Genomic DNA, 12,481 nt, shown 5'->3' with positions numbered 1-12,481 from the left:
AGACAGGGAGATCCCTGAATCTTACTGGCCAGCCAGCCTAGTCTATCAAAAGCCCTGGGTCCCATTGAGAGTCCCTGTCTCAAAACGACAACACAAAAAAGCCCAGGATGGAGCTGGGGAAATGGTTTCCTCAGTAAGGTGCTTCCCATGTAAGTGTGAGAACCTGAGTTCAACTCTCTAATGCTCACATAAATCTGGGTGAAGTAGCACATGCACATAACCTTAGCGCTCCTTTGGTGAGATGCAAGGTGGGGGGCAGGAGAATCCCCAGAAGCTCATGGGCTAGCTAATATTCAATAAATAGTGGGGAACAGTCTCAAGCAAGATGGAGTATGAGGACAAATACCTGTTCTGTGACCTACACACGTTACATTCCACAAAAATGCCCACACTCACATACATGAATGGAGCATACTTACACACATACACATCACCATCCAAGCACAGATATACACAGGTCTTAACTAAGGTTTCTATTGCTGTGTTGAAGCATGATGGCCAAAGTAACTCAGGGAGAAAATGCTTTCTTTGGCTTGTGTATCTGAGCCACAGTCTATTGAGGGAAGCCAAGGTAAGGACTCAAACTAGTCAGGAGCCTGGAGGCAGGAGCTGATGCAGACGGTGTAGAGAAGTGCTGGTTACAGGCTTGCTCCTCATGGCTTTCTCAAGGTGCTCTCTGTCTCCTTCTCTCTCTCTTTTATTTTTTAAGTTTAATTTACTCTTTTTTTTTTACATCCCAGTTGTATCCCCCTCCCTCGTCTCCTTATGGTTCCACACTCCCTCCCTATTTTCCCCTTTCTCTCCTTTCCTACATCTCAGAGAAGGGGGACCCACCCTCATCTATTACAGGAGAGTGCACCACTCTAGAGGCTGTGGAACCTAGAAGAATGGGAACAAAATATAAGTTGGACTAAAGTCTCATGCAATAGTCAGCTCTATTCAGAGCAGTTGACAATTTATGCTCCTAGGGTTAAGAAAGGTCACATGAGAAAAGTTCTCATGAGTTCAAGCTGTATATAATCACAAGGACAAGCTACATATTGCAAAATATTTTTTTCCTATTGAGGCATATAAACAGATAATGGCCAGTTGTAATAAATAATCTGATGTAAACTCACTCCTCTCTGCTACACCTGGAAGGAGCATGAGAACACACTCCAAGAACATTTTGATGTTTTTGAGAAAACTGTGGTCACAGGATTCTTGTCTTGTTTTCTTGGAGCACAGAATTTTCCTCACAGTCTTGGACCATGTTCCAATACAGGAGAAAGCTTTTCTTATGATGGCCTAGGAAGACACTCACCTATGAGCATGGCTGAATGTTTTTAGGAGTCATTTTTTTGCTATGCTCTTTTAGCAGACCATGGTATTCGGTTTTCCCTAAATCCGTAGCCATACTTGTGACCACCTGATGATTGTCGGGCATGGATTCCTTCTCGTGGAGTGGGCCTTAAGTCCTATATGATAAGTGGATAGTTATAACACCTCTCACTGTATATGCACATATGCCCCTTGGTAGGAAGAAAAGATAAAGCATGAGGAGTGAGGAGAAATACAGCCAAGATGTGCATATGTTAGAATTAATTTAAAGTTCAACTTGGTTTTTTCCTCGAATTTTAAATGCACTGTATAACCATTATGACCAAGTGGGTCTTGGGAATGGAATCTAGAAAAGATAGGAATGGGGCATTCAGCACATAGTCATTATCCCCAGTAAACTTTAAAGTAATAACTTTCCAAGAAAGAAGTTCCATTTATAAAGGTAGTAAAACATAGAAACAATGGGAAAGATTATTTGGCAATTGTACCATATTACTTTAGAACATGGGACGCTTTTGAACACTTCGTAATCCCCAGGTAGCTTTTCAGTCTTGGCTATTGGCTTTTAATATTCTTTTGTATTCTCTGTCTTTCTTTTTCAACTTGAAACATCTTGTGCTCCCTCTCCTTAGCGTCCATGTTGTTCCCAGTGGGTTCTCAAACAGCTTGAAACTTCCCTTTTATATGTCTTATTCACAGCACTTAAAGCTAGCACAGGGTCAAGTTTCCCAGTAAACTAGCAGAACCATCGCACTGATTCTATGAATCTTTAAAACTTCCAGTGTAGAGAATGTGCTGTATTAAGGGCACTTCAGGCAATGTGGGCTTTGCTGTCATTGTGGTCTGTTGAGACAAATTACAAATAATAATTAGAGATGATTTTATTTAGGTCATTGTAATAGGGATGCCTCTCACTAAGGAGGGTCAACCCAGGTTTGGAAGGAAGCCTGTGCTTTTGCACAAATGAAAAAGTCATTTGTGAGTCTTTGAAAATAATGAAGAAGGACTGAGAGGGTTGTGTCTCAGTAATGTGAGAGAAATTGAGGTGTTTTGTGATTAATTGTTTCTGGAGCACAAAGGACAGATGGGCTTTCTTAACAATTTCTACTTTGCAGAAGCTCAGTCTCAGGTAAAAGTGAACATTGCCTGTGTCAGGCCCTGCTTTGTGGGTGATGAATTAATATCAGTTACTACTGAGCAAGCCAGAGGAATCTGGAAGCCTTCTGGGTATGAGAAAGCAGGATCTCAGACACCGTCTTTCAGCAATCCTTGTTTGGCGTAGCTCCTGAAACACTGGCTGAACCACATGTTGGGAGGTGGTAGTTTTGGATGGCTGAAACTCCTAGAGCCTGGCAGTGTCTGAGCTGTTGGGATTTAGTTCTTAGCGATGTCATGGGGTGGTGATATGTTGGACAATAATTGGAAAAGTTAGGTCAGATGGTTGTAGCTTTATAGGGGAAAAAGAACTGAGAATTAGTAATGATAATTTGTATAGGGAAATGTGTTCTAACATACTTTAAACACAATCACCCAAATTGCTGTCTCCAGAGAGGGAAGGAAGTCAATTAAATCTACCTGAAAGTAGAGTTGCGTATCCACCAGTAACCTTCTGCTCTGCTCTGCTTTCTGAGGCTCTGATAAATATTTGATGACTCTTAACATGGAGAGAAAATATTTTGGCTCATGGGTTCAGAGGTTTTCTTTCATGACTACTTGGCTTTACTACTCTGGGCCTATGGCTAGGAATCACACCAAGGAAGGAAGCACGTGACAGAAGAAAATAGTCATCTTACTTAGCTGGACTCAATAGCAAAGTCTCAACATCTGCTTCTAGGATGAGTTAATAGTGACCCAACTTCCTTCTAGATAATGCATCCTGACCACAATTTTTCTGTTCTCTACTCTTCCCAGCTTATTATAATCTGATAGAGGCTAAAACTGAGCAGGCTTTGACAATGCTGACCTAGAACATATGCTGAGGCATTTTACTTGGGACATCACAAGGTTGAGCATAACTGTTAGAGAGGTAGAGACTTGGTTTCTGCCCTTGGTTGAATCAGAATAGATTTTAGCAAGACTCTCAAGTGAGTCTCACATCTATTATGTACACTGCAGTTAGATAAAGAGTGCAATTCAGAAGTGTGCAGTATTGAAAATGTGGCTAGAAATATGTGGAAGAAGGTTTTCAGAACCTTTTCAGAACATTCACAGATTATCCACAGCTGCTTTCAATGTGCTGTTTACACAGCATCTTCCACGTTTCAGGTCATCTTTGAGAATTTTGTTATTGTCATCAGTCTGATGAAGTTGATAATTAGTGGGGAAAAGATGTCCAGTTAGAAGCAGATAAACCAACCTTGTCATTTTTAAGTCAGGACATCGTATTATTTTAGTGAAAATGCTTTTTTTTTTCTTTTTTAGTACTTTACAACCAGCACATACTTTATTTTTATCACTTTAAAAATAGTTTGTGGTTGTCATTATAGAAAATGTTGTCAGACAGCCAGCTATGAAGTTAAGTGATGAGTAGGCTAATGCTGCATTTTTCCATGTAGGAAAGAATGAATGCAAATGGTTATTGAGACAACAGATTTCCATTTTAAGATTTATTGTTACTTATGTGTATGGGTATGTCTCTTTGCATGTGTGTCATATGCATTGGGGCCTTTAAAAGGCAGAAGAAGGCATCAGATGTCTCGGAGCAAGTGTTTCAGGAAGTTGTAAGCTGTCAAACATGGGTGCTAGGAATTGAACTCAGGTCTTCCGAAAGAACATCCGAGACCTTGAATGCTGAACTGTTTCTCCAACCCATAGACACAACTTTTAAATTTTTATTACATGTTTATTTATTATTTATTTTATTTTTCTTTGTAGATGTGGTAGAGAAAGACAGAGAGACAGAGATTCAGAGACAGAGAGAACATGTTTACACCATGATACATGTAAAGGTTAGAGGGCAACTTGTGGTAGTTTGCTATTTCCTTCTATCATGTGGATCCCAGTGGTCAGACTCAGGCTATTATGCTTGCGGTAAAGTGCTTTTACCCACTGAACTATCTCAACAGGCCCCAGGTTTTGATTTTTCAGGACATTATTGTTGAACACATGAACATATGGTTATGTTTACCATGAACAACTACACTGCTCTCATTATTATTGTGCCCCAATCTCTGCAATGTAAGGATCTCAAAGTCTGAGGAGTGAGCAGCACCCATTTATTTGTTTATTAGTTCAACAAATGAGCATGCATGCATGTATGTAAGTATGATATTTGATCTACTATTAACTGGAGACAATACTGGGGACAAGGTCAGGCAAGGGTTTTCCCCCATTGAACTTGTCATTCAGAGGATGACAACAAGTTTTGTGTCTTGAATATGAACTGTTTTTCTGATGTATTGAGTGCCTGGTCCTCAGATAGAAGAACTATTCAGGAGAGGTGAAGTTTTAGGGAGAGGAAGGAAGCTGGTCGCTGGGAACATGTCCTTGAGGGTTTTTCTTGTTCCTGCTCCCTGCCTCTCGGCTTTTCTGCGGTGAGGTGAGCAAGTGCGCCTACAAGCTTCAACCACCACGTGCTTCCTCCCCGTGGGTCCAGGATCAAAGGAGCCAAGGAACAGTGACCTCTTCCTTAAATTTTGTTCTCAGTATTTGTCACAGCAAGGGGAAAACTAACACGATAAATAAATGAATGAAAGAGAATCTGCGCTATGCAGGGAACTGTAACAGAGCTTTTCACATGCAGTACCCAAATTACCACAAGAGAGCTATATGATCAGGCCGGTGCAAAGCATGCCTAAAGCATCCAGAGGAGGTCTGACTGGAGAGGCAAATTCCAAGTGATGGACTCCACACAGACACTGAGGCAGAGCAGTCTAAGCACCATGCACAGAAGTATAAAGCCACTGAGACGGAAGCAAAATTGGTGTCTGTCAGGGGCAGAACAAAGGTTACCGTATCTGGAGGTCACTGAGAACTCTAGTACAAGAAAAGATTGAAAAGCTTGTCAGGGATGATTTCCTGTGAGACCATGGTACCCCTTCAGGGAGTTTCGTTCTCTGAATTTCTGAAAGGATGCTTTCAGCCTCTTTAAAGATCTGTGTGACCAATGAAGCAATAGTGGTTGTTGTTAACAGTTGAACAAATTGTTCTCCAAGGTTTTAAGCTGTGTAGCCTTGAAGACAGTTGTTGCAGGTTCATAAGTCGGTGTTACTCAGGAAAGATACTTTGTGTGTGTGTGTGTGTGTGTGTGTGTGTGTGTGTGTAAGTGAGCACATGATGAACATGTGGAGGACAAAGGAGCAATCCAATGTTGGTTCCCTCCATTTTTTCTTGTTCAGTATTCTTCGGCTTGGTATTTAACATGCTCAAAAGCCAAGCTTCAGCTTCAGCAATGTTGTTTCTCTCCTCTTTATGTCTGTACTCTATTGTACCTAGTTATCCTATCACCTAGAAAGGTGCCGTTTTTCTGTACTTGCAAACACTTTGCTTTTTCTAGCTGACATTTCTGTTCATGTTTGTCATTTTTTCTTCATCTGCATCTTCATAACAAATAACTAAAATCCTGCCTGCACTTCAACCCCATATCAAATAATACCTAAAGCTTTACCTTAATCCTTTCATATTGTTTTAAGTTTTTTTATTTACTTATGTGTGATTTGTGTTGCCTATTTTCTGTCAGCACCATATTCTATTGTTTATGATATTTGTGATTTAATCAACATGAGTACTGCTTCTGCTTTTCAACCAGTTCAAAGTAAAGCCTATGACTTAGCTATGTTGGTGTGTCCCAGAGCTCTAGTACAAAACGTTTGCATAATGTCCTTCCGGTATGCACCTGTGGAATGATAGAGTGACACAGGAGGCAAAGATTATTTCTTAGACTGTGTGGCACAAATTCCTCCCATTTCTTGCTGTGCAGTATCACCTGCAATAGGAGTAAGTTATCTCTTCCTCTGCTTTTCTGTTTTGAAGCTACAGGTTCTTGCACATTAGAATGTTTTTTAAGGATATGTGTGTATGTTTAGTCATTCAGACAGTCAAACTCTGTGTTGATTATTTTAATTGTTTTATTTCAACACAGCATAATTTGCTCTGGGCTCTTTACAAGCCCTTGATAGCTGTTAAGCAGATTTAAAAACAAAAACAGAAAACATCAGCTTATTTAGTTCTCACCCTTAAATCACTAGTCTCTGCCATTATACCATAAAGGAATAGCACAATCTGTGTGTGCATGTGTATGTGTGTGTATGTGCATGTGTGTGTAAGTACGTGTGTATATATGTGTGTATCTGTGTGTGCCTCTGTGTGTGTGAGAGGAGTACTTTATATTTAAATAAACATAAATGAATAGCAGAAGCTTAGAAAAAAAACTCTTCCCAGTACATTCTTGTTTCCAGAAACAGATTTTCAGGAAAAACAAACAAAGAAAAACAAAAAAATTAAATCAAAACAGAGAGAGATTTATCTTTGCTATTTCATTTAACTGGGTCTCTTACTAAATGTAATGTTCATGCTGTTTCCTTCATCATTCTGTAGCTTTGAAAGCTGTATTTGATGAGAAAAGCCTATTCCCCAAAGAAATTCTCGACCGTGAAAGACAAGACAAGCCGTTGTGTCAAGAAACAAATGAAGTGAAGATAAAGAGAAATAAGAAGTAATTATGATCAAGTAACAAACACACCACTGTGACATAAAGCACCCCCACGAAGGCTGAGAAATACCCAGAAGTCCTTTCTCTGTTACTTTATGTGTAAGCATCAAGAAACGTTTCCTTCAGACTATGTGTTTGTGCTGACGGCACTCGAGTCTCCCCTGTCTTTGCAGTCTAATAATAAGAAAGATTGGTTTAAAGAAGAGCAATACCAAGTGGGGTTATCTATTTCAGAAGAAAGTATTTTACCTAGTATTTCCTGTAATTGCTCCCGTAGACAAACATTTATAATGTGTTTTACTACAAAATTTTCATTAAAATATGTGAAAGAACTCTTTGATCACCTCCTCCTGAGGGGGTCGCAGCCTTACCAGGCCACAGAGGAAGACAATGTAGCCAGTCTGATGAGACCTGATTGGCTATGGTCAGATGGAAGGGGAGGAGACCTCCCCTATCAGTGGACTTGGAGAGAAACATGGGAAGAGATGAGGGAGGGAGGGTGAAACGGGGAGGGAATGAAGGAAGGGGCTACAGCTGGGATACAAAGTAAATAAACTGTAATTAATATAAAAAACAAAAAATTTAATTAAAAAAGAGTACAGAAAGCTAGCTATATACTAGACATGTGTGCATTCATTTCTGCTCTTGATTACAGATACAGTATCACTGGCTGTTTCAAGCTCCTGCCACTGTGATTTCTCTACTACGCTGAACTGTAAACTAGAATTAAAAGGGGAAATAAAGTCCTTTCACTACTAACATATGTATATGTGTATGGAAAAGACAAAAAACTCTAGAAATTTACTTTAAATAGTTTATTCTTCATAATTTTACTCCAACAGTTTTGATACTGATATTGACAATGACAGCACATCTTGTTCTTTTTAAATATACCTTTTATTTTAGATGTACAAATTTGTGGTGCACAGTTTTAAAATTTAGTAGACATTGAAGTGCTTAATGACCATATTGGGGTTGTGAACACTGACAAGTCATTAAATATTTTCAAGTATTTTTGACTAGCATGTGATCTTTGCACGCGTGGATGTATGCAGCGAGGTTAATATTTCAGCACATGTATCTGATATGTAATAATCAAATGGGAATAATTGCTATTTCCTAGTGATCATTCTTATGTTCATTCTCTTGTGCCCTGAGTGGGGAATTGGTGAGGGTGATTGGCCTTCTGTACTTGAAAACCCAGTAGCCTACCACACCCAAACAGTTAATAGCCAGAAAAACCAGTGGAACAACCAGCAAAGCGCCTGGTCCTTCTTTCATAAAGATATCGGTGTCCTTGAAGATCTCATTAGGCAGTGTTTGGCTTTGAAACATACTGATTCTCCTTGTGACAAACTTTCCTTTACATCATCATGCTCCAGGAAATCAATATTGTGATTTTTTTTGTTGTTCCTTTCAGAAAGAATTAATAAATTCATTTCCATAGCTTCAGTTTATTTGTATCTGTTTATATTTTAAAGAGGCTTTAAAAATATTTGGACTTTAAAACTACTGCAATAATACATGTTAGTAAATAATTAATGTAAAGCAGATAATTTTGATGAGCAACCAACAGATTTAATATATTTAAATCCCATATGCAACCCTTTAAACTTAATCTATTTTAATGTTGAAATGTGAGATACTGTTTCATTATGAGATTGTCTAGTGATAAAATGTCAGTGTTGAGATTATAACTCTGGTCTGTTTATTTCTAAGATGAAGGCATTTGTGACTCATGGTTCTGTTCACTTCACAGGATATATTTAATGAGACGGGATTTAATAATAGATTTTCATGCATCGTTAGAACAAACATTTTGACTTGGGAATGGGTGGAGGTGAAAGGGTTTCCAAATATAGACTTATTTTCTGTCTGCGTTTTTGTGAATAGTGAGTCAGATAATATAAATCTTAATGTATATGCCTTTACCTTCTCACTGAGTTGCAATCATATATGGCAAAAATACATGAGGGGTGTGTGTGTGTGTGTTGAGTTGTTTATCTGGAAAATGCTCTTTACAGGAGATATATCATATGCTGTGGAATCTTTCTATGTAATAGAAAGCTGAATCGTGCCCTCAAAGGATTAAAAAGTATTATGAGTATGAAAAGCACATATACATCTGTGTATACATGTATGTACCTATGTCTCTCACCTAGTTGTTACCTAACAGTTTATCTATAATCTGTCTGTATCTGTCTTTTATATTGACCAAGGATATAATAACTATTGGAGAAATTGAACGAGGATCATGGAGATTGCAGGTCTTTGTACCATACAGGCAAATTTATGTAAATTTGAAAATATTTCAATGTAAATTTTAAAAATTTAAAAATATTATTTTGATCCTAGTCTGTTAGGTCTCATCAGTAGTGGCTGCATTGTCTTCCTCTCTGTCCTGGTTAGGCTGCTTCCCCCTCAGGAGGAGGTGATCAAAGAGCAGGCCAATCAGTTCACTTCAGAGACAGTCCCTGTTCCCATTACTATGGAACCCACTAGGAGACTGAACTGTCACGGGCTACATCTGTGCAGGGGTTCTGGGTTATATCCATGCATGCTACTTGGTCCTATGCTCAGAGTTTTTGGTTCTGTTGCTCTCCTTGTGGGGCTAAGACCTCCCCTACCAGTGAACTTGGGGAGGGACATTCGTGGAGAAGGAGGAGGAAGGGAGGGATTGGGAGGGGAGGAGGGAGGGAACTACAGAGGGGATACAAAGTAAATAAAGTGTAATTAATAAAAAAATAAAAATTAAAAAAAATTATTTTGATATAAAGGATTCTTTTAGATTTTCAAACAGAAGCAAACTACAGTAAATGGAGTGTTTGGCTGGATAAGCCATCATTACAAACTCAGAACAATGATTTATGAGTCATAGATTGATGATAGTACAGTGAACTGAAATCAGAGGTCCATTCCCAGAAATGTAAAGGATTATTAAGATGTAAAAGGGATATCATAAAAATACTAAATCGTCTGTGACAACTCTTTTCTCCATCTACAGTCATCTACCCATTCATGAATGCATGAATCCATCTAGTCATTCAGAGTTTGGTTATAGAAGGCAGAGGCAAGTCCACTTGTTCACGTGTTTACAGGAAAACAAAAACAAAACAACAAAACAAAACCTCACCTGGCCTTAAGCTTTCTCAAGTGGATTCAAAAATAATATAATGGTTAATTAGGCTGAGATCAAAAAAGAAATTATTTGGTTTTATGTATAATTTAGAAATTATTTCAATAGTCACATCTTATTTCTATTTCCCAAGACGAAGTCTTTTTGAAGAGATTGGTGGTATAATATAATTTGCTCCATATAGACTGATTTTCTCTTAGTAGACTATTATGTCATCAGAGCTGGATGCTTTGTAGAACTCTAATTCCATCACTCATGAACTTTATTTAGGCTCTACTTTGTGAAAAGAATTATGAGGAGCAGCCTCAAAGTACAGTTGATGAATTTACAAAGTACAAAAGAAGCTTTAAAGCTCTGGAAGTCTCTTTTAATGTCATTTCTAAAAACCTGGCAAAATAGACACAAAAGGCAAAGGGATGACAGTTACTTATTACATCTTAACTATTCTTTCATATTTCACAGCACCTAATTGTGCTAAGCAAGTAGCAGGGTCTTGCCTGTCAAATGTTAATAGACTGGAGAATTATAAAGTGTTCCTGAAATTAATATTTAGATGCAATTATTTAAGAACCATTTTTCTACAGTGAAAGGAACTTGTCACATAAAATGTGTTCTGATTTTCAATAGTTGTTTGTAATATGTAAATCTATACTAGATATAATGTAACTCTTTTTCTTTTCAGAATATGTTGTTCTTATCACTCAAAATATATGGAATACACTGACAGAATAAAAGATGCCTGAGATCCATCTGTGAGCAAGTGGAAAACTTAACTTTTAAATTTTTTTTATTGATGAGTACATTTGCCTTTGTGCATTTAAAGTTTGGAATTCAGTATATTTTTATTTTAAAAAATGAACTATAAAATATTAAAAAAGTGACGAGATTAAAACTAAATCCTTGTTATTGATGGTACTAAAATTTATAAAAAAATGAACACATTTTCTTTGACTGTCTAGGGGCAAAATATAGTTGTGAAAAGAACAGATTTGTAAAGCTATTTAAATGGTATATAATAATAGTTTACAATCAACTATTCTTTGTTGGCTACTAAAATTAAACCTGGAAACAAAAGTTCACAGTTACTTTTTTTTTACTCTAGAAAAGGTGGGAAAGTGCACTTTTTTGTTTGTTTTTTGTTTTTGTTTTGTTTTTTCATTTGAACTATTCTAATTTAAGGTGTCTACAGAAAACTCACGTTGAATGGTCTAAGGCAGAGCGGCTCTGTACACCTTTCTAGGAAGAGAAGTACTGGCTGGTTCTTGGAAGAATCGCGCTGTGACCTGAGGAAGGTGCAGGCAGGGCGCGTTGGTCGCTAAGGTTACCAGGGCTGCACGGTCGCTGGTGCCATCACGTGGGAGGAAAGCACTGGCAGATTGTCTTAGCCTTCTGGCCTGGGTTATATGTGTAGAACAAGTCAGAAGGCAGTGCTCCTGTACTGGACAGACACAGTCTGGGAAATAATTATGGCATCATTAAATCTAGAAAAATACTTAGGTTAGAAAATGTAATGTTGGAAGAAACCCTAAGATTAAAACAAACAAACAAACAAACAAACAAACAAACCTTTGGGAATGCCTCTATAATCAGTAATGCTGGTTGATGGAAAAAGATGTTGGCCAGAGGGAATTACAATCTAGCTTGGATCTGTAGTGCTGAAAACAGTAAAACCTAGCTAATTAGGCTATGGCGGCTTCTCGTAGCCATCATGCTTCTCAGATCTGTCTCAGGGTCATGGCTATGCTAGAACACTGAGACCATTAACAAGGTCCAAAGTATGGGATAAACATTTTAGAAGATGTGTTCCTTTAAGATATTCGTTTTAAGATGCATATATTTTATTTCATTCTCATGAGGTTAACAGAAATACTATTAAATTTGGTGATCAATAGTCACATGTTTGCTTCAGTGAAACCACACTAAATTTTCCATTTCTCAGAGGCCACACAATTGATATGTGTGCTTAATACCTTCCTGCCGCTGACATGATAGAATTGAACTATGAAAATGAGAAAAAACCCATTGAATTATACATCTGCTTTTTACTGATGGGTGCTGTGTAGACAGTTATATAGAATGATAAAATCACATTTAAGTAACCCCAATGTTCTCTATCAAATTACCTGGGATTAACAGTATTTTTAAAGTGTAATTTGGTAAAATTCAATATTCTTAATAAATGTACATAAATAAACATAAGTGTATATTTATCAATATGGATTCTTTAAGTTAGAATAGGACTCATAGACACAGGAAATGCTTCTGACCTGTGTGTGAGGTGATAAATTGTGGCAGTTGTAGAGTGGATTTGATTTTGGCCTGTCCTTTTCCTCACAAGTACTTTGCAGCATTTATGATAGGTTGAATGTTTTATC

At 37.8% G+C, this 12,481-nt stretch overlaps 1 protein-coding gene across 1 annotated transcript in view; it reads left to right on the top strand.

Annotated features, from left to right (window-relative positions):
• Window positions 1-8,341, top strand: part of Wdr49 (WD repeat domain 49) — a 166,757-nt gene extending 158,416 nt beyond the window's left edge. Inside the window, exon 19 of the mRNA XM_060376946.1 lies at window positions 6,856-8,341. Within this exon, the coding sequence (XP_060232929.1) occupies window positions 6,856-6,977 (122 nt within the window). The 3' untranslated portion in view covers window positions 6,978-8,341. The remainder of the gene's footprint in view (window positions 1-6,855) is intronic.
• Window positions 8,342-12,481: the final 4,140 nt, after the last annotated feature.

Source organism: Meriones unguiculatus, chromosome 2 (genome assembly GCF_030254825.1).
Source record: "Meriones unguiculatus strain TT.TT164.6M chromosome 2, Bangor_MerUng_6.1, whole genome shotgun sequence".
NCBI classification, from domain to species: Eukaryota; Metazoa; Chordata; class Mammalia; order Rodentia; family Muridae; genus Meriones; species Meriones unguiculatus.
The sequence above is the reverse complement of the archived record's forward strand: the minus strand, read 5'-3'. Positions and strand labels throughout refer to the sequence as shown.